The following is a 27,275-nucleotide window of genomic DNA, read 5'->3' on the forward strand; positions in this document are numbered from 1 at the left end:
CCAGACGAGCTTCAATGCCATTCAACACTCATTCCTTAGCCTCCGACTGCTCTTAAGTGCAAGTAAAACTAAATGCATGTTCTTCAACAGATCACTGCCCGCACCCGCCCACCCGTCTAGCATCACTACTCTGGACGGTTCTGACTTCGGTGTTTGTAGTTGTCCACATATTCTATGTGTCTGGTAAAAGAGACTGAAAACTTCCCTTCCAGACTCACATTAAGCATATCCAATCCCAAATTAAATCTAGAATCAGCTTCCTATTTCACAACAAAGCCTCCTTCACTCATGCTGCCAAACATACCCTCGTAAAACTGACTATCCTTCCGATCCTTGACTTTGGCGATGTGAAAATATCCTCCAACACTCTACTCAGCAAATTGGATGCAGTCTATCACAGTGCCATCCGTTTTGTCACCAAAGCCCCATATACTACCCACCACTGAGACCTGTATTTTCTCGTTGGCTGATCCTCGCTACATATTCGTCGCCAAACCCACTGGCTCCAGGTCATCTATAAGTCTTTGCTAGGTAAAACTCCGCCTTATCTCAGTTCACTGGTCACCATAGCAACACCCACCAGTAGCACGCGCTCCAGCAGATGTATTTCACTGGTCATCCCCAAAGCCAACACCCCCTTGGGCTGCCTTTCCTTCCAGTTGTCTGCTGCCAATGACTGGAATGAATTGCAAAAATCACTGAAGTTGGAGACTCATATCTCCCTCACTAACTTTAAGCGTCACCTGTCAGAGCAGCTTACTGATTGCTGCAGCTGTACACAGCCATCTGTAAATAGCCCATCCAACCAACTACCTACCTCATTCCCATATTTGTTTTTGTTTTTCCTACTCTTTTGCACACCAGTATTTCTGCTTGCACATCCTCATCTGCCCGGAGCCCAGAATAGGGCTCCGGGCAGCTGAGCGGAAATGGAGGAAAACTCGCCTCCCTGCGGACCTGGCATCCTTTCACTCCCTCCTCTCTACATTTTCCTCCTCTGTCTCTGCTGCTAAAGCCACTTTCTACCACTCTAAATTCCAAGCATCTGCCTCTAACCCTAGGAAGCTCTTTGCCACCTTCTCCTCCCTCCTGAATCCTCCTCCCCCCCCCTCCTCCCTCTCTGCAGATGACTTCGTCAACCATTTTGAAAAGAAGGTCGACGACATCCGATCCTCGTTTGCTAAGTCAAACAACACCGCTGGTTCTGCTCACACTGCCCTACCCTGTGCTCTGACCTCTTTCTCCCCTCTCTCTCCAGATGAAATCTCGCTTCTTGTGACGGCCGGCCGCCCAACAACCTGCCCGCTTGACCCTATCCCCTCCTCTCTTCTCCAGACCATTTCCGGAGACCTTCTCCCTTACCTCACCTCGCTCATCAACTCATCCCTGACCGCTGGCTACGTCCCTTCCGTCTTCAAGAGAGCGAGAGTTGCACCCCTTCTGAAAAAACCTACACTCGATCCCTCCGATGTCAACAACTACAGACCAGTATCCCTTCTTTCTTTTCTCTCCAAAACTCTTGAACGTGCCGTCCTTGGCCAGCTCTCCCGCTATCTCTCTCAGAATGACCTTCTTGATCCAAATCAGTCAGGTTTCAAGACTAGTCATTCAAATGAGACTGCTCTTCTCTGTATCACGGAGGCGCTCCGCACTGCTAAAGCTAACTCTCTCTCTTCTGCTCTCATCCTTCTAGACCTATTGGCTGCCTTCGATACTGTGAACCATCAGATCCTCCTCTCCACCCTCTCCGAGTTGGGCATCTCCGGCGCGGCCCACGCTTGGATTGCGTCCTACCTGACAGGTCGCTCCTACCAGGTGGCGTGGCGAGAATCTGTCTCCTCGCCACGCGCTCTCACCACTGGTGTCCCCCAGGGCTCTGTTCTAGGCCCTCTCCTATTCTCGCTATACACCAAGTCACTTGGCTCTGTCATAACCTCACATGGTCTCTCCTATCATTGCTATGCAGACGACACACAATTAATCTTCTCCTTTCCCCCTTCTGATGACCAGGTGGCGAATCGCATCTCTGCATGTCTGGCAGACATATCAGTGTGGATGACGGATCACCACCTCAAGCTGAACCTCGGCAAGACGGAGCTGCTCTTCCTCCTGGGGAAGGACTGCCCGTTCCATGATCTCGCCATCACGGTTGACAACTCCATTGTGTCCTCCTCCCAGAGCGCTAAGAACCTTGGCGTGATCCTGGACAACACCCTGTCGTTCTCAACTAACATCAAGGCGGTGGCCCGTTCCTGTAGGTTCATGCTCTACAACATCCGCAGAGTACGACCCTGCCTCACACAGGAAGCGGCGCAGGTCCTAATCCAGGCACTTGTCATCTCCCGTCTGGATTACTGCAACTCGCTGTTGGCTGGGCTCCCTGCCTGTGCCATTAAACCCCTACAACTCATCCAGAACGCCGCAGCCCGTCTGGTGTTCAACCTTCCCAAGTTCTCTCACGTCACCCCGCTCCTCCGCTCTCTCCACTGGCTTCCAGTTGAAGCTCGCATCCGCTACAAGACCATGGTGCTTGCCTACGGAGCTGTGAGGGGAACGGCACCGCAGTACCTCCAGGCTCTGATCAGGCCCTACACCCAAACAAGGGCACTGCGTTCATCCACCTCTGGCCTGCTCGCCTCCCTACCACTGAGGAAGTACAGTTCCCGCTCAGCCCAGTCAAAACTGTTCGCTGCTCTGGCCCCCAATGGTGGAACAAACTCCCTCACAACGCCAGGACAGCGGAGTCAATCACCACCTTCCGGAGACACCTGAAACCCCACCTCTTTAAGGAATACCTAGGATAGGATAAAGTAATCCTTCTCACCCCCCCTTAAATGATTTAGATGCACTATTGTAAAGTGGCTGTTCCACTGGATGTCATAAGGTGAATTCACCAATTTGTAAGTCGCTCTGGATAAGAGCGTCTGCCAAATGACTTAAATGTAAATGTAAACATATCACTCTAGTGTAAATTGCTAAATTATAATAACTTCACCACTATTGGCCTATTTATTGCCTTACCTCCTTATTTCATTTGCACACACTGTATACAGATTTCTCTATTGTGTTATTGACTGTACGTTTGTTTATCCCATGTGTAACTCTGTGTTGTTTTTGTCGAACTGTTTTGCTTGGCCAGTTCGCAGTTGTAAATGAGAATTTGTTCTCAACTGGCCTACCTGGTTAAATAAAGGTGAATTAAAAAAATAAATAGCTAATCTAATTTTATAATTTTAAAAGGCCAATTGATCATTAGAAAACCCTTTTACAATTATGTTAGCACAGCTGAAAACTGTTATTCCGATTAAAGATAAAACTGGCCTTCTTTAGACTAGTTGAGTATCTGGAGCATCAGCATTTGTGGGTTTGATTACAGGCTCAACATGGCCAGAAACAAACACCTTTCTTCTGAAACTCGTCAGTCTATTCTTGTTCTGAGAAATTAAGGGTATTTCATGTGAGAAATTGACAAAAAACGGAAGATCTTGTACAACGCTGTGTACTACTCCCTTCACAGAACAGCGCAAACGGGCTCTAACCAGAACAGAAAGTGGAGTGGAAGGCCCCGGTGCACTACTGAGCAAGGGGGCAAGTACATTAGTGTCTAGTTTGAGAAACAGTCGCCTCACAAGTCCTCAACTGGCAGCGAAATAAACTCAGCAAAAAAAGACATGTCCTCTCACTGTCAACTGTGTTTATTTTCAGCAAACTTAACATGTGTAAATATTTGTATGAACACAACAAGATTCATCAACTGAGTCATAAACTGAACAGGTTCCACAGGCATGTGACTAACAGAAATTTAATATTTTGTCCCTGAACAAAAGGGGGGGGGGGTCCAAATAAAAAATAACAGTCAGTATCTGGTGTGGCCACTCGCTGCATTAAGCACTGCTGTTCATCTCCTCCTCATGGACTGCACCAGATTTGACAGTTCTTGCTGTGAGATGTTACCCCACTCCTCCACCAAGGCACCTACAAGTTCCCAGACATTTTTGGGGGAAATGGCTCTAGCCCTCACCCTCCGATCCAACAGGTCCCAGACGTGCTCAATGGGATTGAGATCCGACCTCTTCGCTGGCCATGGCAGAACACTGACATTCTTGTCTTGCAGGAAATCACACACTTGCAGGAAGTCACACACAGAACAAGCAGTATGGCTGGTGGCATTGTCATGCTGGAGTGTCATGTCAGGATGAGCCTGCAGGAAGGGTACCACACTCCTTGTAACGCACAGTGTTGACATTGCCTGCAATGACAACAAGCTCAGTCTGATGATGCTGTGACACACTGCCCCAGACCATGACGGACCCTCCACCTCCAAATCGATCCCGCTCAAGAGTACAGGTCTCGGTGTAACGCTCATTCCTTCGACGATAAACGCCAATCAAATCAAATCAAATTTTATTTGTCACATACACATGGTTAGCAGATGTTAATGCGAGTGTAGCGAAATGCTTGTGCTTCTAGTTCCGACAATGCAGTAATAACCAACAAGTAATCTAACTAACAATTCCTAAACTACTGTCTTATACACAGTGTAAGGGGATAAAGAATATGTACATAAGGATATATGAATGAGTGATGGTACAGAGCAGCATAGGCAAGATACAGTAGATGGTATCGAGTACAGTATATACATATGAGATGAGTATATAAACAAAGTGGCATAGTTAAAGTGGCTAGTGATACATGTATTACATAAGGATGCAGTCGATGATATAGAGTACAGTATATACGTATGCATATGAGATGAATAATGTAGGGTAAGTAACATTATATAAGGTAGCGTTGTTTAAAGTGGCTAGTGATATATTTACATCATTTCCCATCAATTCCCATTATTAAAGTGGCTGGAGTTGTGTCAGTGTGTTGGCAGCAGCCACTCAATGTTAGTGGTGGCTGTTTAACAGTCTGATGGCCTTGAGATAGAAGCTGTTTTTCAGTCTCTCGGTCCCAGCTTTGATGCACCTGTACTGACCTCGCCTTCTGGATGATAGCGGGGTGAACAGGCAGTGGCTCAGGTCGTTGTTGTCCTTGATGATCTTTATGGCCTTCCTGTAACATCGGGTGGTGTAGGTGTCCTGGAGGGCAGGTAGTTTGCCCCCGGTGATGCATTGTGCAGACCTCACTACCCTCTGGAGAGCCTTACGGTTGAGGGCGGAGCAGTTGCCGTACCAGGCGGTGATACAGCCCACCAGGATGCTCTCGATTGTGCATCTGTAGAAGTTTGTGAGTGCTTTTGGTGACGAGCCAAATTTTTTCAGCCTCCTGAGGTTGAAGAGGCGCTGCTGCGCCTTCTTCACGATGCTGTCTGTGTGAGTGTACCAATTCAGTTTGTCTGTGATGTGTATGCCGAGGAACTTAAAACTTGCTACTCTCTCCACTACTGTTCCATCGATGTGGATAGGGGGGTGTTCCCTCTGCTGTTTCCTGAAGTCCACAATCATCTCCTTAGTTTTGTTGACGTTGAGTGTGAGGTTATTTTCCTGACACCACACTCCGAGGGCCCTCACCTCCTCCCTGTAGGCCGTCTCGTCGTTGTTGGTAATCAAGCCTACCACTGTTGTGTCATCTGCAAACTTGATGATTGAGTTGGAGGCGTGCGTGGCCACGTAGTCGTGGGCGAACAGGGAATACAGGAGAGGGCTCAGAACGCACCCTTGTGGGGCCCCAGTGTTGAGAATCAGCGGGGAGGAGATGTTGTTACCTACCCTCACCACCTGGGGGCGGCCCGTCAGGAAAGCCAGTACCCAGTTGCACAGGGCGGGGTCGAGACCCAGTGTCTCGAGCTTGATGACGAGCTTGGAGGGTACTATGGTATTGAATGCCGAGCTGTAGTCAATGAACAGCATTCTCACATAGGTATTCCTCTTGTCCAGATGGGTTAGGGCAGTGTGCAGTGTGGTTGAGATTGCATCGTCTGTGGACCTATTTGAGCGGTAAGCAAATTGGAGTGGGTCTAGGGTGTCAGGTAGGGTGGAGGTGATATGGTCCTTGACTAGTCTCTCAAAGCACTTCATGATGACGGAAGTGGGTGCTACGGGGCGGTAGTCGTTTAGCTCAGTTACCTTAGCTTTCTTGGGAACAGGAACAATGGTGGCCCTCTTGAAGCATGTGGGAACAGCAGACTGGTATAGTGATTGATTGAATATGTCCGTAAACACACCAGCCAGATGGTCTGCGCATGCTCTGAGGGCGCGGCTGGGGATGCCGTCTGGGCCTGCAGCCTTGCGAGGGTTAACACGTTTAAATGTTTTACTCACCTCGGCTGCAGTGAAGGAGAGACCGCATTTTTGCGTTGCAGGCAGTGTCAGTGGCACTGTATTGTCCTCAAAGCGGGCAAAAAAGTTATTTAGTCTGCCTGGGAGCAAGACATCCTGGTCCGTGACTGGGCTGGATTTCTTCCTGTAGTCTGTGATTGACTGTAGACCCTGCCACACGCCTCTTGTGTCTGAGCCGTTGAATTGGGATTCTACTTTGTGTCTGTACTGATGCTTAGCTTGTTTGATAGCCTTATGGAGGGAATAGCTGCATTGTTTGTATTCAGTCATGTTACCAGACACCTTGCCCTGATTGAAAGCAGTGTTTTGCGCTTTCAGTTTCACGCGAATGCTGCAATCAATCCAAGGTTTCTGGTTAGGGAATGTTTTAATCGTTGCTATGGGAACGACATCTTCAACGCACGTTCTAATGAACTCGCACACCAAATCAGCGTATTCGTCAATGTTGTTATCTGACGCAATACGAAACATGTCCCAGTCCACGTGATGGAAGCAGTCTTGGAGTCAGCTTGGTCGGACCAGCGTTGGACAGACCTCAGCGTGGGAGCTTCTTTTTTTAGCTTTTGTCTGTAGGCAGGTATCAGCAAAATGGAGTCGTGGTCAGCTTTTCCGAAAGGGTGGCGGGGCAGGGCCTTATATGCGTCGCGGAAGTTAGAGTAACAGTGATCCAAGGTTTTTCCGCCCCTGGTTGCGCAATCGATATGCTGATAAAATTTAGGGAGTCTTGTTTTCAGATTAGCCTTGTTAAAATCCCCAACAACAATGAATGCAGCCTCCGGATAAATGGTTTCCAGTTTGCAAAGAGTTAAATAGAGTTCGTTCAGAGCCATCGATGTGTCTGCTTGGGGGGGGGGGATATATACGGCTGTGATTATAATCGAAGAGAATTCTCTTGGTAGATAATGCGGTCTACATTTGATTGTGAGGAATTCTAAATCAGGTGAACAGAAGGATTTGAGTTCCTGTATGTTTCTTTCATCGCACCATGCCTCGTTAGCCATAAGGCATACACCCCCACCCCTCTTCTTACCAGAAAGGTGTTTGTTTCTGTCGGCGCGATGCGTGGAGAAACCCGTTGGCTGCACCGCTTCGGATAGCGTCTCTCCAGTGAGCCATGTTTCCGTGAAGCACAGAACGTTACAGTCTCTGATGTCCCTCTGGAATGCTACCCTTGCTCGGATTTCATCAACCTTGTTGTCAAGAGACTGGACATTGGCAAGAAGAATGTTAGGAAGTGGGGCACCATGTGCCCGTCTCCGTAGTCTGACCAGAAGACCGCCACGTTTCCCTCTTTTTCGGAGTCGTTTTTGGGTCGCTGCATGCGATCCATTCCGTTGTCCTGTTTGTAAGGCAGAACACAGGATCCGCGTCGCGAAAAACATATTCTTGGTCGTACTGATGGTGAGTTGACGCTGATCTTATATACAGTAGTTCTTCTTGACTGTATGTAATGAAACCTAAGATGACCTGGGGTACTAATGTAAGAAATAACACGTAAAAAAACAAAAAACTGCATAGTTTCCTAGGAACGCGAAGCGAGGCGGCCATCTCTGTCGGCTCCGGAAGTACAATCCGACCATCACCCCAGGTGAGACAAAACCTTGACTCGTCAGTGAAGAGCACTTTTTACCAGTCCTGTCTGGTCTAGCGACGGTGAGTTTGTGCCCATAGGCGACGTTGTTGCCGGTGATGTCTGCTGAGGACCTGCCTTTACAACAGGCCTACAAGCTCTCAGTCCAGCCACTCTCAGCCTATTGCGGACAGTCTGAGCACTGATGGAGGGATTGTGCGTTCCTAATGTAGCTCGGGCAGTTGTTTTTGCCATCCTGTACCTGTCCCGCAGGTGTGCTGTTCAGATGTACCGATCCTGTGCAGGTGTTGTCACATATCTGCCCCTGTGAGGACGATCAGCTGTCCGTCCTGTCTCCCTGTAGCGCTGTTTAGGTATCTCACAGTACGGACTGGCCACATCTGCAGTCCTCATGCCTCCTTACAGCATTCCTCAGACACGTTCACGCAGATGAGCAGGGACCCTGTGTATCTTTCTTTTGTTATTTTTCAGAGTCAGGACACTAAAGAGGGCTTTCTACTATGTTTTCATAACTGTGACCTTAATTGCTTAGCGTCTTTAAGCTGTTAGTGTATTAACTACCGTTCCACAGGTGCATGTTCATTAATTGTGTATGGTTCAATGAACAAGCATGAGAAACAGTGTTTAAACCTTTTAGAATGAAGATCTGTGAAGTTATTTGGATTTTTACAAATTTATTTTTGAAAGACAGGGTCCTGAATAAGGGATGTTTCTTTTTTTGCTGAGTTTAGTACCCGCAAAACACCAGTCTCAACGTCGACAGTGAAGAGGCAACTCCGGGATGCTGGCCTTCTAGTCAGAGTTGTAAAGAAAAGGCCTTATCTCTTACTGGCCAATAAACATAATAGTTTAAGATGGGCGAAAGAACACAGACCCTGGACAGAGGAAGATTGGAAGAAAAGTGTTATGGACAGACGAAAGTTTGAGGTGTTTGGATCACAAAGAACAACATTCGTGAGACTGAAAAGATGGTGGAGGCAATGTGATGTGATGGTGCTTTGGTGGTGGTAAAGTGGGAGATTTGTACAGGTTAAAAGTGATATTGAAGAAGGATGGCTGTCACTCCATTTCACAACGCCATGCCATAACCTGTGGACAGTGCTTAATTGGAGAAAATTTCCTCCTACAACAGGACAATGACCCAAAGCACAGCTCCAAACTATGCAATAAGTATTTAGGGAAGAAGTAGTCAGCTGGTATTCTGTCTATAATGGCGTGGCCAGCACAGTCACCGGATCTCAACCCTGTTGAGCTGTTGTGGGAGCAGCTTGACCGTATGGTATGTAAGAAGTGCCCATCAAGCCAATCCAACTTGTGGGAGGTGCTTCAGGAAGAATGGGGTGAAATTTCTTCAGATTTCCTCAACAAATTGACAACTTGATTGCCAAATGTCTGCGAGGCTGTAATTTCTGCAAATGGAGGATTCTTTAATGAAAGCAAGTTTGAAGGACATTATTATTTAAATTAAAAATCATTATTTATAACCTTGTCAACATCTTGACTATTTCCTATTCATTTTTCAACTAATTTCATGTATGTTTTCATGGAAAATAAGGATATTTCTAAGTGACCTCAAACTTTTGAACGGTAGTGTATATACATTTTTTACACAAAGATTAAACATGAAGCTTTACATTTTTCCATTCACTATAATGGGGATCCTTTTTTTCTGCTAACAATGCCTGCATTACCGTGATCAACCTTGAACCCTATCCATGCTTCAAGTAAAGGGGACAGTCATTCTCCCCAGAAAGTATTCACACCCCTTGACTATTTTCACATTTTGTTTGTGTTACAACCTGCTTTTAAACGGGATTAGATTGAGATTGTGTCACTGGTCTACACACAATACCCCGTAATGTCAAAGTGCTATTGTGTTTTTAGAAATGTATTAAAAATGAAAAGCTGAAATGTCTTGAGTCGATAAGTATTCAACCCCTTTGTTATGGCAAGCCTAAATAAATTCAGGAGTAAACATTTGCTTAACAGGTCACATAAGTTGCATGGACTCACACTGTGTGCAATAATAGTGTTTAACATGATTTTTGAATGACTACCTCATCTCTGTACCCCACAAATACAATTATCTGTAAGGTCTGTCAGTCAAGCAGTCCATTTCAAACACAGATTCAATCCCAAAGCCCATGGAGGTTTTCCAATGCCTCACAAACGGCACCTATTGGAAGAAGGGAAATTAAAAGCAGACATTGAATATCCCTTTGATCATGGTAAAATTATTAATTACACTTTGGATAGTTTATCAATACACTGAGTCACTACAAAGATACAGGCGTTCTTCCTAACTTGGTGCCGGAGAGGAAAGAAACTACCAGATTTCACCATGTGGCGAATGGTGACTTTAAAACCGAGTTCAATACAACCGCTGTGTCAGATTTAAAAAGTACTTTACGGCGAAAGCACACCTTGCGATTATGTTTGGTCAGCGCCAAGTCACAGAAAAACATACAGCCATTTTCCAAAGAAGGAGAGGTGTCACAAGTCAGAAATAGCATTGTAAATATTCACTTACCTTTGATCTTCATCAGAATGCACTCCCAGGAATCCCAGTTCCACAATAAATGTTTGTTTTGTTCGATAAATTATGGACTTTATGTCCAAATATCTCCTTTTTGTTCACGTGTTTAGTTCACAAATCCAAACTCACGAGGCGCAGGCAAGTCCAGGCGAAAGTTCAGACGAAAATTCAAAAAAATTATATTACAGTTCGTAGAAACATGTCAAACGATGTGTAGAATCAATCTTTAGGATGTTGTTGTCATAAATCTTCAATAATGTTTTAACTGGACAATTCCTTTGTCTTTAGAAAGGAAAATGAATGCAGCTCACTCTCACGGGCTCGCGCGAGACTAAGCTCATGGCATTCTGCCAGACACCTGACTCAAACAGCTGTAATTCTCTCCCCCTTCACAGTAGAAGCCTGAGACAGGTTCTAAAGACTGTTGACATCTAGTGGAAGCCTTAGGAAGCGTAATATGACCCCATAGACACTGTATATTCGATAGGCAATGACTTGTAAAACTACAAACCTCAGATTTCCCACTTCCTGGTTGGATTTTTTCTCAGGTCTTTGTCTGCCATATGAGTTCTGTTATACTCACAGACATCATTCAAACAGTTTTAGAAACTTCAGAGTGTTTTCTATCCAAATATACTAATGATATGCATATTATTTTGGGCCTGAGTAGCAGGCAGTTCACTCTGGGAACCTTATTATCCAGGCTACTCAATACTGCCACCCAGTCCGAAAGGAGTTAATGGCTGTGATAGGAGAAAACTGAGGATGGATCAACAACATTGTAGTTACACCTCAATACTAACCTATATGACAGAGTGAAAAGAAGGAAGCCTGTACAGAATAAAAATATTCCAAAATATGCATCCTTTTTGCATTAAGGCAATAAAGTAAAACTTCAAAAAATGTGGCAAAGAAATCAACTTTGTCTTTAATACAATGCATTATGTTTGGGGCAAACACAACACATCACTGAGTACCACTCTTCATATGTTCAAGCATGGTGGTGGCTGCATCATGTTATGGGTATGCTTGTCATCGGCAAGGACTAGGGAGTTGTTTTGATAAAAAGAAACGGAATAGAGCTAAGCAAAGGCAAAATCCTAGAGGAAACTTAGTTCAGAATTGCTTTCCAACAGACCCTGGTTGACATTCACCTTTCAGCTAGATAATAACCTGAAACACAAAGCCAAATATACACTGGAGTTGCTTACCAAGACAACATGGATTGTTCCTGAGTGGCCTAGTTACAGGTTTGACTTAAATCAGCTTGACATTCTATGGCTAAACTTAATGGCTATCTAGCAATGATCCACAACCAACTTGACAGAGCTTGAATATTTTTTTTCAAGCATAATATGCAAATATTGTACAATCCAGGTGTGCAAAGCTCTTAGAGACACCCAGAAAGACTCACAGCTGTAAGGGAATTCACCCCCGTAGTGGACAAAAATGAATGGCAAATTATTGGCATAGGACAAACCATGTACACATTGGTCAATACCACCCAAATCGGCGTTGATTCATGCAAAGTTTACTTCAAATGCCATATGGCTATTGCCAGTTGTAACACTTCAAAAATCCAACAGGTGGCGTGTGCGCTCCACCGTGGTTTTTCATATTGATATTGGACTCCAAGTCAACATCCAAAAGCCAAATTTTGAAAAAATGGATTTTTTGTCAAAAACTTATCACCCCTTAAAAAAGTGCTTTCTGGAATGTTTTTCGAAATTCTTTCGCTTTTTTTGTCAATTACACATGTGTAAGAACTGTATGAATATACTTTTGTCCAATTTTATTATCATTATTTTTTTATTTTTTTTACTTGCGCATTATTGCATATGTTTTGTCCATCTGCAATATGATTTCATAGGAAGTCAGAAGTCAAAAGTCAATAATTGCAAAATTTCATAAACTTCACACACCCCTAAAAAAGTGCTTTCTGGACCGTTTTTCGAAATGTTTTCGAATTTTGTGTCAGTTACACACGTATAAGAACTGTATCAACATACTTTAGTCATATTTTATTATCATAATGTTTTTTTTTTTTTTTTTTACTTGTGCATAAGGCATATGTTTTGTGGGGGCCAAATGTCATAAGAAATTTGACATGCTCAAAAATCCTTCAGAAATGCAAAATTGACTGGCCTGATGAACTCGGGATGGCCGGGCAGTGATTGTTGTTCCTTTCAATCACTCGTGGTGTTGATTTCATCATGTCCATTTGTTTATGTTTTCTCACTTTTGCAAAGTCACTGTGCATTTGCAATATGGTTAACTGGGCATTCACCATCACCAATTTGTCATGCTATAAAAATCATGCAGGAATGCCAAATTGACTGGCCCGATGAACTCGGGATGGCTTGGCAGTGATTCTGGTACCTCTCCATCGCTCGTTAGGGTTGATTCCAGAATGTCCATTTGGTGATTTTTCTCACTCTTTCAAAGTCACTGTGCATTTGCCATATGGTTAACTGAACATTCACCATCACCAATTTGTCATGCTATAAAAATCATGCAGGAATGCCAAATTGACTGGCCCGATGAACTCGGGATGGCTGGGCAGTGATTCTGGTACCTCTCCATCACTCGTTTGGGTTGATTTCAGAATGTCGCTTTTGGTGATGGTACCTCACTGTTAAAACATATTGCAAATGTTGTCTCACTTTTGCAAAGTCACTGTGCATTTGCCATATGGTTAACTGGGCAGTCACCATCACCAATTTGTCATGCTATAAAAATCATGCAGGAATGCCAAATTGACTGGCCCGATGAACTCGGGATGGCTTGGCAGTGATTCTGGTACCTCTCCATCGCTCGTTAGGGTTGATTCCAGAATGTCCATTTGGTGATTTTTCTCACTCTTTCAAAGTCACTGTGCATTTGCCATATGGTTAACTGGACATTCACCATCACCAATTTGTCATGCTATAAAAATCATGCAGGAATGCCAAATTGACTGGCCCGATGAACTCGGGATGGCTGGGCAGTGATTCTGGTACCTCTCCATCACTCGTTTGGGTTGATTTCAGAATGTCGCTTTTGGTGATGGTACCTCACTGTTAAAACATATTGCAAATGTTGTCTCACTTTTGCAAAGTCACTGTGCATTTGCCATATGGTTAACTGGGCAGTCACCATCACCAATTTGTCATGCTATAAAAATCATGCAGGAATGCCAAATTGACTGGCCCGATGAACTCGGGATGGCTTGGCAGTGATTCTGGTACCTCTCCATCGCTCGTTAGGGTTGATTCCAGAATGTCCATTGGGTGATGTTTCTCACTCTTTCAAAGTCACTGTGCATTTGTCATATGGTTAACTGGGCATTCACCATCACTAATTTGTCATGCTATAAAAATCATGCAGGAATGCCAAATTGACTGGCCCGATGAACTCGGGATGGCTGGGCAGTGATTCTGGTACCTCTCCATCGCTCGTTTGGGTTGATTTCAGAATGTCGCTTTTGGTGATGGTACCTCACTGTTAAAACATATTGCAAATGTTTTCTCACTTTTGCAAAGTCACTGAAAATTTGTGCAGGAATGCCAAATTGACTGGCCCGATGAACTCGGGATGGCTTGGCAGTGATTCTGGTACCTCTCCATCGCTCGTTAGGGTTGATTCCAGAATGTCCATTTGGTGATGTTTCTCACTCTTGCAAAGTCACTGTGCATTTGCCATATGGTTAACTGGGCAGTCACCATTACCAATTTGTCATGCTATAAAAATCATGCAGGAATGCCAAATTGACTGAACCGATGAACTCGGGATGGCTGGGCAGTGATTCTGGTACCTCTCCATCGCTCGTTTGGGTTGATTTCAGAATGTCACTTTTGGTGATGGTACCTCACTGTTAAAACATATTGCAAATGTTGTCTCACTTTTGCAAAGTCACTGTGCATTTGCCATATGGTTAACTGGGCATTCACCATCACCAATTTGTCATGCTATAAAAATCATGCAGGAATGCCAAATTGACTGGCCCGATGACCTCAGGATGGCTGGGCAGTGATACTGGTACCTCTCCATTGCTCGTTATGGTTGATTTCAGAATGTCGCTTTTGGTGATGGTACCTCACCGCTTAAACATATTGCAAATGGACAAGAGTCACCTGCAAGTCACCGTCCATCAGTCAATTTGATATCATTCAAAGCTAACTATTGGAGGCACTGTCAGTCTCTACGCACCCCAATGATACGTCCCTCCATCCAAGTTGTGTATCTGTGTGATTTAGTTTTCCTTTGAATTTTTATGGGAAATATGACTGATTTACAGTTCATGGGGGTTGCCTAATCATATATATGAAGTTTTGGAAAGATCTGAATTTTTTAACCCCTCCAAACAGCCCATGAGACACCAATTATGGCACTTCCGGTTGGCACAGGAAGCTGTAACTCAACATACATCCTCATTGGGGTATTCCATTACAGAATCCTGAGTTTTAAGTCTTTAAGTTAAGAATTGACTGATTTACACAGGGTTCAATGCACTATTTCCATCAAATTGCAGGCAGTGTATGGATATACACTTTTAGGGTGATTTTAAGCACTTCCGGTTGGCCCAGGAAGCCTAGAATCGACACAGGTAGACCTTATAGTGGTCTGATGGACTGGTACCGAAGACAGGTTCATACAGCATTCATAACCCATATAGACTCCAGGTTGTATTTAGTGGAGCAGGCAATGTATTCCTATGGGGAGAGAAGTCAATGCACACTGTTTTTATGTAAACACCTTCTTTTAACTGTGAAAGGTTAATGCCACACAGTCAAGGTTAGGCTTGCACAGATCGGGAGGACCTTAGGAACATTCCTGTGGTTGAATTGTCTTTCTAAACCTAACGGTTCCGCCGCTGTCACCCAAAATCAAATGACATTGTGGTGCAGGCTTCATTGTGGGCCTATTTTTCTCATGGTCGCTGCGCTTAGACCGAGCGAGCTACGGCCAAGCGGGATATCTCGTTGAACTCGGCACGGCCTTGGGATTATGTTTATGCCATTGCCTGCTCTCTGTGTCTTTAAACACAGCGCTTTGTCACTCCATCCTTGCTGTGTGTGTGTGTGAGAGCTTTTCTTTGACATCTGTTGGGAGAAATGAGTGATTTTACAGTTCAGGAGGGTTGCCTAATCACATATGAAGTTTTGAAAAGATCTGACCTTTTTAACCCTTGGATACAGCCACTATGACACCATTTAAGGCACTTCCTGTTGGCACAGGAAGCTATAAATAAACTCATATCCTCATTGGGGTATGCCTTTACAGAATCCTGAGTTTTAAGTCTTTACGGAGGGTTTAGAGTTATTTACGGAGGGTTTAGTGAGTGTGTGTTATTTCAGAAAATCATAGAAAATCACAGAAATGTCGCAGAGCTCCGCAGCACACTTTAAAAATATTTGTATGAACACCCTGCAACTGGATCTGTAACCGTTGAAAAAAAAACACACCTATATCTGAACATCACAATCTGGTCATCGTACGATTTCTCTTAACCTCTTACACTTATGGTGGCGCTATTTCATTTTTGGAAGAAAAACGTTCCCGTTTTAAACAAGATATTTTGTCACAAAAAGATGCTCGACTATGCATATAATTGCTACTGTTCGAAAGAAAACACTCTGACGTGTCCAGAAATACAAATATCTTCTCTGTGCGTGCCCTTTAACGTGAGCTTCAGGCAAAACCAAGATGACTTGGCATCCAGGAAATGACAAGGATTTTTGAGGCTCTGTCTTTCATGATCTCCTTATATGGCTGTGAACGCAAGAGGAATGAGTCTGCCCTTTCTGTCGTTTCCCCAAGGTGTCTGCAGCATTGTGACGTATTTGTAGGCAGATCGTTGGAAGATTGACCATAAGAGACCACATTTACCACGTGTCCGCCCGGTGTCCTGCGCCGAAATTGGTGCGCAAAAGTCACCTGCCAGTATTTTTCCATGGGGCACAGAGAGAGAAGCAAGCTTCCACGAACTGCATGTCAATGAAGAGATATGTGAAAAAACACCTTGAGGATTGATTCCAAACAACGTTTGCCATGTTTCGGTCGATATTATGTAGTTAATCCGGAAAAAGTTTCACGTTGTAGGTGACTGCATTTTCGGTTCGTTTCGGTAGCCAGGCGCAATGTAGAAAACGGAACGATTTCTCCTACACACAGACGCTTTCAGGAAACACTGCGCATTTGGTATGTGGCTGGGAGTCTCCTCATTGAAAACATCAGAAGCTCTTCAAAGGTAAATGATTTTATTTATTTGGTTATCTGGCTTTTGTGAAAATGTTGCGTGCTACATGCTACACAAAATGCTATGCTAGCTTTGCATACTCTTACACAAATTAGTCAATTTCTATGGTTCAAAAGCATATTTTGAAAATCTGAGATGACAGTGTTGTTAAGAAAAGGCTAAGCTTGAGAGCAAACGCATTATTTTAATTTTATTTGCGATTTTCAGAAATCGTTAACGTTGCGTTATGCTAATGAGCCTGAGGCTTAGTCACAATCCCGGATCCGGGATGGGGAGTTTCAAGAGGTTAAATGACGATAGATAAATGGCTGATTTTTTTTTTATTGACACCGGAGGCTCCTTGACTTTGACGTGAAGTGAAAAAATCATTTCTCTATTTTCATTTTGGACCTTTAATCCCAGAAATATGGCCATAACTCAAAAACCGTTGAGGCCTAGACGCCATCTTGTTCGGGGCCATCTGCCCATTATGCCAAACCTACGCTCACCAAGTTTCGGCTTCGAAATACTTTCAGTTTTCGAGATATGGCCCGTCGTGATTCGGGATGTTTTGTCCAATAGCAATATGATTGCTTATGCCCTCTTGTGGGATCTTCCGGCATAGCGGAAAAACGGACCAAAATTTGATTATTTTATAAAACGAAAACCGAATGTCCGACAAAGTTCATTTGATGACTTCCCGGTAAGTCTGGCCCTGCCGCTCGGCCCGACGCCATCCCCGAATTTTAAAAATGTTTTCGGACGTCTAGTAAGGGACCGTACAGTTCCAATAGGGACTTTCTCACTAACCATACGGTGATTGTCAAAAAGTTCCCTTAAGGTATGTAATGTATTGACTCGGGTGTAAATATTTATGTAAATTAGATATTTCTGTATTTAATTTTCAAAAAAACTTGCAAACATTTCCTAAAACATTTTTTCCACTTTGTCATTATGGGTTATTGTATGTAGATTGGTATACAAAAAAAAGTAATACATTTTGAATTGCAACTGTAACACAACAATATTTGGAATAATAAGTCAAGTGGTAGGAATACTTTCTGAAGGAACTGTACATACTTTTCTCTAGAGGGGTAACATACAGTACATGAACAATACTCACTATACTTCTCTCTCTTTCTCCCCTCTCCCTCCTTCCTACCTCTCCCTGTAGGGTACGTCAGTGTGCCAGGCTACAGCCATCGGGGCTGCAGTCATCCTGCTCTACATGTCCAGGGCCTGCTACAACCTGGTGGTGGTGGCTCTTTCTCCAGAGGACCGGCCCAGCCCCTTCAACTACAGCTGGTACAACGTCTCTGACCAGGTAGGATAACCCACGCACCCTCACAAGCATGCACGCAGACACACATACATATAAAATGGTGATGATGAAGATAGTTCCAGTTAAGTCACTGTGACAGGACTAGGTGTGTGTGTGTGTCAGGACTGTTTAACCGTCAGTGAACCTTGCTGTCCTAGATATCCAAAGCGCACAGTGCTGTGCTGCCAGCCAAACACACGCATACAGACACACATACAACTGCTGTCTGACATAATTAATCATCTATAATATTGCTGATTAGTCTGAAAACACCCTGTGTGTGTGATTAGGCTATGTATGTAACTAACTGGCAGTCACATCCATTCTTCATTTAGTTGCATGGTTGATTTTTTTTTTTTTTTTTTTTTTTTTTACATCTCCATGTGTCAACACACATGCTGTTTCTCAATTGTGTACACTTGTATACCCAATTTTAAGAGTCCGTGTGTGTGCAATGTGCATATGTGTGCTTGTCTGTGTGTGTTCATGCTTATATAATGTGTCTGGCTTTACATGGCTCTGTGTGTGTTTGTCTGCGTGTGTGTGTTTTGTGTCTGTGAATACTGTAAGCACTTATGACTCAAAGTATTTATACCTCTCCACATTTGGTTTAAGCCTGAATTCAAATTGGATTCAATAGATTTCTCACCCGTCTACACAGAATACCCCATAATGACAGTGAAAACAACATGTTTTTTTAGAAATGTTTGCACAATTTATTGAAAATTAAATACGTATTCACACCTAGCACCTTTAGCAGTGACTCTTTCTGGGTAAGTGTCTAAGAACTTTGAACACCTGGATTGTACTATATTTGCACATTTATTCTATTTAAAATTCGTCAAGCTCTGTCAAGTTGGTTGTGGATTATGACTAGACAGCCATTTTCAAGTCTTGCCATAGATCTTCAAGCTGATTTAAGTCAAAACTGTAACTAAGCCACTTCATTCGGTGTCATCTTGGCAAGCAACTTCAGTGTATATTTGGCCTGTCCTGCTGAAGGGTGAATTTGCTGCTCAGTGTCTGTTGAAAAGCAGACTGAACCAGTGTTCTTCTAGGATTTTGATGTGCTGTTGTGCTTGGCTCTATTCCATTTATTTTTATCCTAAAATAGTCCTTGCCGATGACAAGCATACACATAACATGATGCAGCCACCACCATGCTTGATAATATGAAGAGTGGCACTCAGTGATCTGTTGGATTTGCACCAAACATAACGCTTTGTATTCAGAACATAAAGTTAATTTCTTTGCCAAATATTTTGCAGTTTTACTTTAGTGCCTTATTGCAAACAGGATGCATGTTTTGGAATATTTTTACTCTGTACAGGCTTCCTTCTTTTCAATCTGTCATTTAGGTTAGTATTGTGGAGTAACTACCATGTTGTTGATCCATCCTCAGTTTTCTCCTATCACAGCCATTAAACTATAACTATTTTAATGTCACCGTTGGCCTCATGGTGAAATCCCTGAGTGGTTTCCTTTGTCTCCGGCAACTGAGTTAGGAAGGACACCTGTATCTTTGTAGTGACTTGGTGTATTGATGCAATAACCAAAGTGTAATTAATAACTTTACCATGCTCAAAGGGATATTTACTGTCAGCTTTCATTTACTCATCTACCAATAGGTGCCCTTTTTTGCGAGGCATTGGAAAACCTCTCTGGTCTTTGTGGTTGAATCTGTTTTTGAAATTCCCTGCTCGACTGAGGGACCTCTGTGCGGTACAGAGCAAGCACTATTGTTGCACACAGAGTGAGTCCATGCAACTTATTATGTGACTTGTTAAGCACATTTTTACTCCTAAACTTTTTTATTGGTTTGCCATAACAACGGGGTTGAATACTTATCGACTCAAGACATTTCAGCTTTTCATTTTTAATAAATTTGTAAACATTTCTAAAAACACAATTCCACTTTTGGACATTATGCGGTATTGTGTGTAGGCAGTGACACAATCTCAATTGACTCCATTCTAAATTCAGACTGTAACACAACAACGTGTGGAACATGTCAAGGTGTGAAGACTTTCTGAAGGCACTGTATGTACAGTATGTGTATATGGGTCCCTCTGTGAATCTGTATATATATCCCATTTTTACAACTGTTCTCCAGTCTCCCTTCTAAGTTGATTTCACTCAGTCCAGGATGCTTTGATGACAGAGCTATCCTATCCAGTTTTGTTTGCTGAGTGGCTGAGAGCTCTGTGGCTGCTGCAGCAACAATCCATTTGAGGGGATTTGGGAGGATATGGGCTCTATGGGGGAAAGGTCTTTGTTTGTCTATAAATAACTCATTCAGGCAAGGCAAGGAGGGGGAGCACAGCCAAGGGCTGCCTGGTGCAAGTGACCTAGATCTGAGCTCAACCCCTGAAATAGACGGCTCTGTACTGGAGGTTTCTCTTTTTCCCATAGGCCATCTGGGGAGGGGGGTCTGTGTGTCTGTCTGTCTAATCTATCCATCTTGGTTCGATTGAATTTATCATATAATTACAAGTAGTAGGCTGTAGTATACAACATTGCGTAAATGTGTGTATTTGTGATTATCTGAGGGATACTCTTAAGGTATATTTGGTTCTCAGTCGACATACTTGTCTGCATGTCTTTATCCATGCTCTAATTACTCGTTGTGTCTGTGTAAATCTCCTGTCATCATGGAAATCCCTCTGTACACATGCTGTCAATCTCTGTCAGTGTCGTTGTCTTGTTGTCCCCCAACATCTGCCTCTTTCGGGTTGTGTTGCCTGTGTGTCTTTAATCTTTCTGGTGTGTGTGTTTTGTCTGTTTCATTTCTCTGAATGCTTAATCGATGTGTGTTGTGCTTCCAGGCAGACGTCGAGAAGATCAGGGGAGAGGCCTACATCATCTTTGGGATCATCCTCTTTTTCTGGGAGCTGCTGCCTACCAGTCTGGTTGTGGTCTTCTTCAGGGTACAGAGGCCCAATCAGAACCTAGTAAGACAATAGCCTTATTTCACTTTTACATCATAATGTAAACAACGCATTGCATTCAAAAGGTGAACAGTGCAATTCAATAGGTAGCTGACATGTCTGCGCTGACTTTGAGAAAAAGACTTGAAGGGAGCCACCCTTTCAACAGCAGTTATAGAAGATGATGATGACAAGTGTCTCATACGTTGCAATGTAGTGGGATTTTGTTGTCGAAAAGCAAGTCTAATAAACGTTTAGTAACAGGGTTAGCTAGTTGATTATGCTGGTAGCGTAGCTAGCTAACATTATCTAGCTGAGTTCACTGTTGCCAGCTAACATTACCAATGAACGGTTATCTTCTCACTCTATCTACCATTTGTCCAACACAATTTAGCAAATTGAATATTATGTAATTCTGTGTCATACCCAGGTCCAATGTTATACACTTAAGCACACGCCATAGCAAATAACCTAGCTAAGTATTCTGTATCTGGTATTTCCGAGTGAGGACAGTACACCCCCTCCAAAGGCAGAGAATTGGGGGGGGGTAATACGTTGAACATCCCAGACGAATTCTCCTACAGCTCAATAGTGGACTTCCTCACAAAGAGAACAATAGGAATCAGGGAGGGAAGGAGTTAATGTTTTTACCTGTGGTGGAGAAGCCTCTCAAGAAGGGTACAATGTATTTAGCTCAGGCCATGTGAGTGATGTGGAACTCAACAAGGTGCAGGATGCTACTCATGTCAGGGCAAAGTCCTCGTTTAAAGAAAGAAAAAAAAACTACCAAACTGGACTGGTCATCCATAATACAGGACCAGTGGCAAGGGCCCCCTGTACCTGTGTGGCTGGGCCAGGTGAGAAATGCAATCATGTGGCTAGACTTCTGTTTGGTCTTCTGGATACAATTAGCACATCAACACAGCACCCCCAAGCTGCCATTGCTGCCATAGACCTGTAAGAATAGGTAAGTCTCCTGACCTGTGTCAGTGATTTTTCCTATACAGTAAATATGGTTATATTGATTGGGCCGACTCAAATCCCAGCAAACTACATATAGGCTAATCATACAAAATAATTGTCAGAATGTCCTCTTAATTTCCATTATTTTAGGAGAAAGACATACAGTGATCATGAAAAGGGCATTGGAGGGGTACAGCCAGTACAAAGCCTGTAAATGACCAAGGCCTAACATGACCAAAACAGCAGAGGCCTTGAGGATCTTTAAGACAAAACACCATGACACCGGACTACTCTATGTAAGACTACTATCTCACCCTGTCCCATCAAATTGCTTCCTGGTGAAGTTTAAGATGTAATTTATTTAAAGGGATTGTCGTGGAAATCTTAAATGAATCATTGTTTATTACCAACCAACTCGATGCACCATGTGTACACATGTCGATCAGGAGCTCTCACGGGACACTACCAATGTGTGCCACCCACCTGGGCAATGCACGGCAACCATTTTGGGCCAGAATGCTCACCACACATCAACTATCAGGTGGAGAGATTAGGAGAGATATTTGCCAATTAGGGATGTGAGGGATAATTAGGTGGCCATGATTTGAAATTGGGGCAGGTTGGGAATTTAGCTAGGGACACAGTAGAGCTGTGTAGTAGATTATGCAAGCCACACCTTTATGTACCACGGACATGTGGTGTCCTTAAAAAAAAAAGGGATTCAAAAGGAGCAGATTCAAAACGACATCATTGGCCAGGCAACAAACAGGCTTTGGTTTCAGAACAAGAAAATAAGTATATCAACAAGCTTAGCCAAGAGATGTGCAGGAAAGGAGAAGAGTTAAGAAGGGTTAATCAGGAGCATCATTTACATCAGGACATCCCGGTTAAAGAGTGTGCCAGCAATCAAGTATGGAGTGGTGCATGAGACAGTCGAGAAGTATGTTAGACAGAAACAAGAGGAAGGAGCTGCAATAAGGGTGTACTATGAATGCGGCTTGTTTGTTGATCTAGCAGCCAGTCCTGCAGATTCCCCAGCAGTGTTGCCAACTAATTTTCTGGGTAAGTTGCTAGAGGTAGGTTGATTTGTTGCTAAATTCCGTTGTGATGTCATTGCGTGATAACGTAAAACTGCGTAGAATACACAATAACGTATAATAAAGTACAATAACTCAAATTGACTGGCCATCTCGGAAAAAAATATGATTTGACTTTTGTTCAGGTACAGATTCCCACTCTTTTCTGTACTTCTGGCTATACAATTTTGATTGAGACATGTTGATTGATGTTGTAAGTTCTGTTCAAGATCAAATGTTCGTGACCAACTATATTCATTGGGTTTGGCTCGTCGAATCCGTACTACTGCTGCAGTCAGCCAACAGTGATTTGCAATTGGCTGAAATTGCTGCTGGCCTGCTGCTGCCTGTGCACGAGCTGAGCGCCTGCTACTGACGTCACTCACTATGCACTTTTGGAGCCAGGCACGTGTTTTGTGACTCAGTGTATGACAGAGAAAAGTTTTGTGTCATTTAGAGGGGGAAATGCGTGCATTTTAGCGTTTGAGTCACTTTTCAAAAGTTGCTAAAAGTTCGAAATACATTTTTAAAAGTAGCTAAATTTGTTGCTCGGTGCTGTTTGGAGAAAAAAAAAGTTGCTAAATCTAGCAACAAAATTGCTAAATTGGCATCACTGGTCCCCAGTGCAGGCAGTTCAGGTCAATGGCAGTAAGCAGTCATTTCCTCTGCATGAAGTCGATACCATTGTTTGCATGATACAAAACCACTCTACACATCCTACTACTATCAAGTACAGATGCAGATAGCAGTAACCCAGAGAAGGTGGTGTGAGTTTGCAGTGTTCACAAATTCTGTAGAGGATATGCTAGTGGTCAAGGTGATGTTTTATCCCATCTTTTGAGGGAAAACTGACAGAGAAACTGTTAAACTTCCACATTGAGCACAATTTTAGGCAAAATGTCAACCTGAATGCATTCAGCAGTGATGATTAACATCAGTTTACTGTCCAAGTACTTAGGAAGTCCACTCTTGGTCCAAAAATGAATTGAGAACCAGACAAGTATTGTAAATTGTTTATGTATTTTCTATTTATTATATTATCTATAACAATTCATATATTTCTAAATGTATATAGTGTAACGAATGTTTCAGTCAATATCCAAATGTTACATCTCCACAAGAAATATCACAGTACAGATTAAAAACAGTTAACCCATTAAAAGATCTCTGAGCAGAATATCTATTGTAAGTGGCTGTTCCACTGGATGTCAGAAGGTGAATTCACCAATTTGTAAGTCGCTCTGGATAAGAGCGTCTGCTAAATGACTTAAATGTAAATGTAATATGTATGTATTATTTGTGACCTGCCCTATGAAAGACGGGGAGATCCTGCGGATTGTTAAGGAAGGTTTTGATCTCCTCATCCACCACCAGGTTACTGTCTCTCCAACAACAATGATGAATTAAACTGTTTGCAGCAAAATATTGTTAAACAAGATTCTGTTTTATGTATGGGAGACCGTAGAGATGTGAAATCATTGTGTTTGGTTATAGCTACCTTCGGTAGTGGTATATCCAGACATGCCACACACCGTAGTACTGATTGATGTAAAATCATGCACACCACACCTTCAGTCTACAAGAGGAGGCCAGAATAGTATTAGCAGAGCACACAGTTGAAATATGTTATTGATGTGCTTCCAGTAAGTGAGTGGGACTTTCCTTCCAAGTATATGCCACAGCTTAACCCTGCGCCAATCCTCTTGACATGATTGCGTACCCTTGCAATGGCAACCGACTCTACCAACTTTGGTATGCCCATTTTTCCCACTGGGGTGCAGAAAATTAGGTGTCACAAGGCAAATGTTCTGCTTTGCCAGCACCTCCCTCGCAGTCTGCACAGACCCAGGAGGAGCCTAAAAGAGACAGAGATTATTATTCTTGCTTCTCTCAGAATCAATAACACTAGGCCATTAATATAATATACGTAGATGCATGTGCACACAAATGACCTACACCACAATGTGTTATTATAGAGGTAAGTTATTAGGCCTACGAGGCTTGGTGCTTTTCCTATTCCCCGTTTTAGCAACTTTTTTAAGAATGAATGCAAGTGAAATAGACAATCTCATCCTTGCTCCAAACTGGAATCAAACCTGAGACCTGCACATCACATTGTCCAGTTTAAGTGTGATAGCATGACTTCATGAATTCGTAGAAAAACAGTTGTGGCCCCCCGCTTGACAGCGGAGATACATTTAAAAAAAAACGTTTTAAAGTAAAGTCTTTGCAGTTCTTCTTATTTTGCCTTGGGGCGGAGAGGAATATTTACTGTTTTACAGATCATTTCATGCAAATCTACAAATTTGGCCATAGGCTGGAGAGAAATGTTTGCAGTTTTTAATATAATATCTGACTAACAAAGTCAATGGGGGGCCACCCGGATAGTAATTCAACCATGATAACAAATTTAGATAGTTTAGCGGACAGCTGACTTAACAATGTAAAACATGTTAGCTGACATGGGTTAATTGACTGACTATCAACGACTGATATAACAAGAGAAACTGCTAATGCACTCTTCTTACTTGTAAGTAAGTTGAGACCTAGACTGATCCGAGGGCCTTCAAAATGGGGGCTGCACATCCCTGCCCTAAACAGTTTTTCTTTACGGCACTATTATGACAGCCTCTCTTCGCTCATGAACTACTCTAAAGTGGGGTAAGTCACCATATTGTAACATATGGACTAGAATAGTCTAGTTATTTTCAGAGTACCTAGCTAGTTACCTAATCATTATCTCGCGGTTCTTGGTCAATACTCAACATTTGTGGGAAAAATAAAGAAAATATGGTTTTGAACAGTGTCTGCCTTCTTCATTTTTTGGTTTGATTTGTATCTAGCTAAGCTGTGTGTTGTAAGAGAGCACAATCATAAAGCCAAGCACAATCCACATTCAGGTACTGGGTTGGATAAAGCAAAAACACCCTCTTCATGGTACGTGTTTTAATAATTTTGTTGTCTGCAAAAGGAGCATCTTAAGCAAACTGGTTAGGAACACAAGATATGTTAACTAGCTAGTTGACATAACAGCAACATGCATCAAGCTAGCTTAGCTAGCAAGCAGTTAAACTACCTCAGATCGTCCTCTTTGTCTGCTTTCTTCTGAAGTTCTTTTACAGTCGATGTGTCAAGTTGGTGTTCAGTCAGGGACTTTTGTGCATTGGGATAGGTCAGGTTGGGTGTTTCTATTATGTCAGGCCATTCTTTGGACCAGGGAAATATTGTTGGGGTATTCTGGTCGTAGGACCTGGCACCCTGCTCAAAATACAGGCTACAGATGTCCACTTAACGTTACTACTTTTTTGTCTGTCATTCCGAATTAAAGTGTTCCAGATTACTTGTTGTTTTGGGTCAGTCGGTAGTCTGTGAAATGTAACGTTGTGTCGCGTCTAGCAGGTGTTGTGCTGAAAAGCTCCCCCCTGACACAATTCTCCCTGAAACCACCCCCCCTCACGTTAGGCTGCCTTTCATTTGTTTTTTTTATGCCGGTTTGATCGCGGGGGAGGCACTAGTAATGTCTGCAGTGTATTAGTCTATAAATTAATAGCTTTGCCAAAATGTGTCATCTCTCCCATGTCTTCGACTAGTAGTTGTTCTGAAATGTTTATTGCTTGCCTACCATTTACTCCCTCCTCTATGTTTAATATAACACACATTAATTATTATTTTTTGTTCTATAGAAATGATTTGACTCTGATGTGTGCCACAGAAAGTATTTGACTCTAGCCACAAAATTAGAAGGGGGGGTTTGGCTTGGCCATTTTTTTGCCTGCCGAAATTCTTCCCCCTATCTATCTTTGGACTGCAAGGCCTGGCACACTTCAGAATAATTTTGGTAGCTCATGTTGACCAGTAGTCTGTGCCACAGAATGCAAAATTAGAGTATAAAGAAACATAAACATTTATTTTAATAACATTTTGTAATGTTTAAGAAAATAATGATACACAAATATTATCACACAACAAATGACACAAAAACATCACTAAGTTAAATTGGTTAACAAACATTAAATAAGAAATATAATTTTCGATCTTTGCGTAATAAGATATAAAATGACAATAAATTGAATATAAAAAGACAAATAGCATAAACAAATATTGGAAAGCTGCAACAGCTCGACTGAACATTTAGTCCACTTTTTATGGAAAGTTTTCCAGGTGATACTGTAGCCTGGAACTCAAGCCTAACCTCGTCCTGACAGACATAATCCTCCAATAATTGGATGGTTTTCATACAGCACTGGTGGAACCATCATGGGCGGCGGTCAAAACCAATCTGAAATTTATGAGGAAAAATGTTAATATATTTAAACATTAAATACATTTTCTTGAATTATAATTATTTCATTATCAGACA

The 27,275-nt window shown here is 42.8% G+C and overlaps 1 protein-coding gene across 3 annotated transcripts in view; it reads left to right on the forward strand.

The window, feature by feature from the left end:
* Positions 1-27,275, forward strand: part of LOC135526128 (G protein-coupled receptor 137Ba-like) — a 70,549-nt gene that overhangs the window by 35,889 nt on the left and 7,385 nt on the right. For 2 of the 3 annotated variants that reach the window (XM_064954245.1, XM_064954246.1), the window contains exons 4-5: positions 17,803-17,952; positions 20,775-20,900. In XM_064954245.1, coding sequence (XP_064810317.1) covers positions 17,803-17,952; positions 20,775-20,900 — 276 coding nt within the window. The remainder of the gene's footprint in view (positions 1-17,802; positions 17,953-20,774; positions 20,901-27,275) is intronic. The other variant, XM_064954247.1, reaches the window with a different exon arrangement.

Source organism: Oncorhynchus masou, chromosome 32 (assembly GCF_036934945.1).
Source record: "Oncorhynchus masou masou isolate Uvic2021 chromosome 32, UVic_Omas_1.1, whole genome shotgun sequence".
Classification (NCBI taxonomy): Eukaryota; Metazoa; Chordata; class Actinopteri; order Salmoniformes; family Salmonidae; genus Oncorhynchus; species Oncorhynchus masou.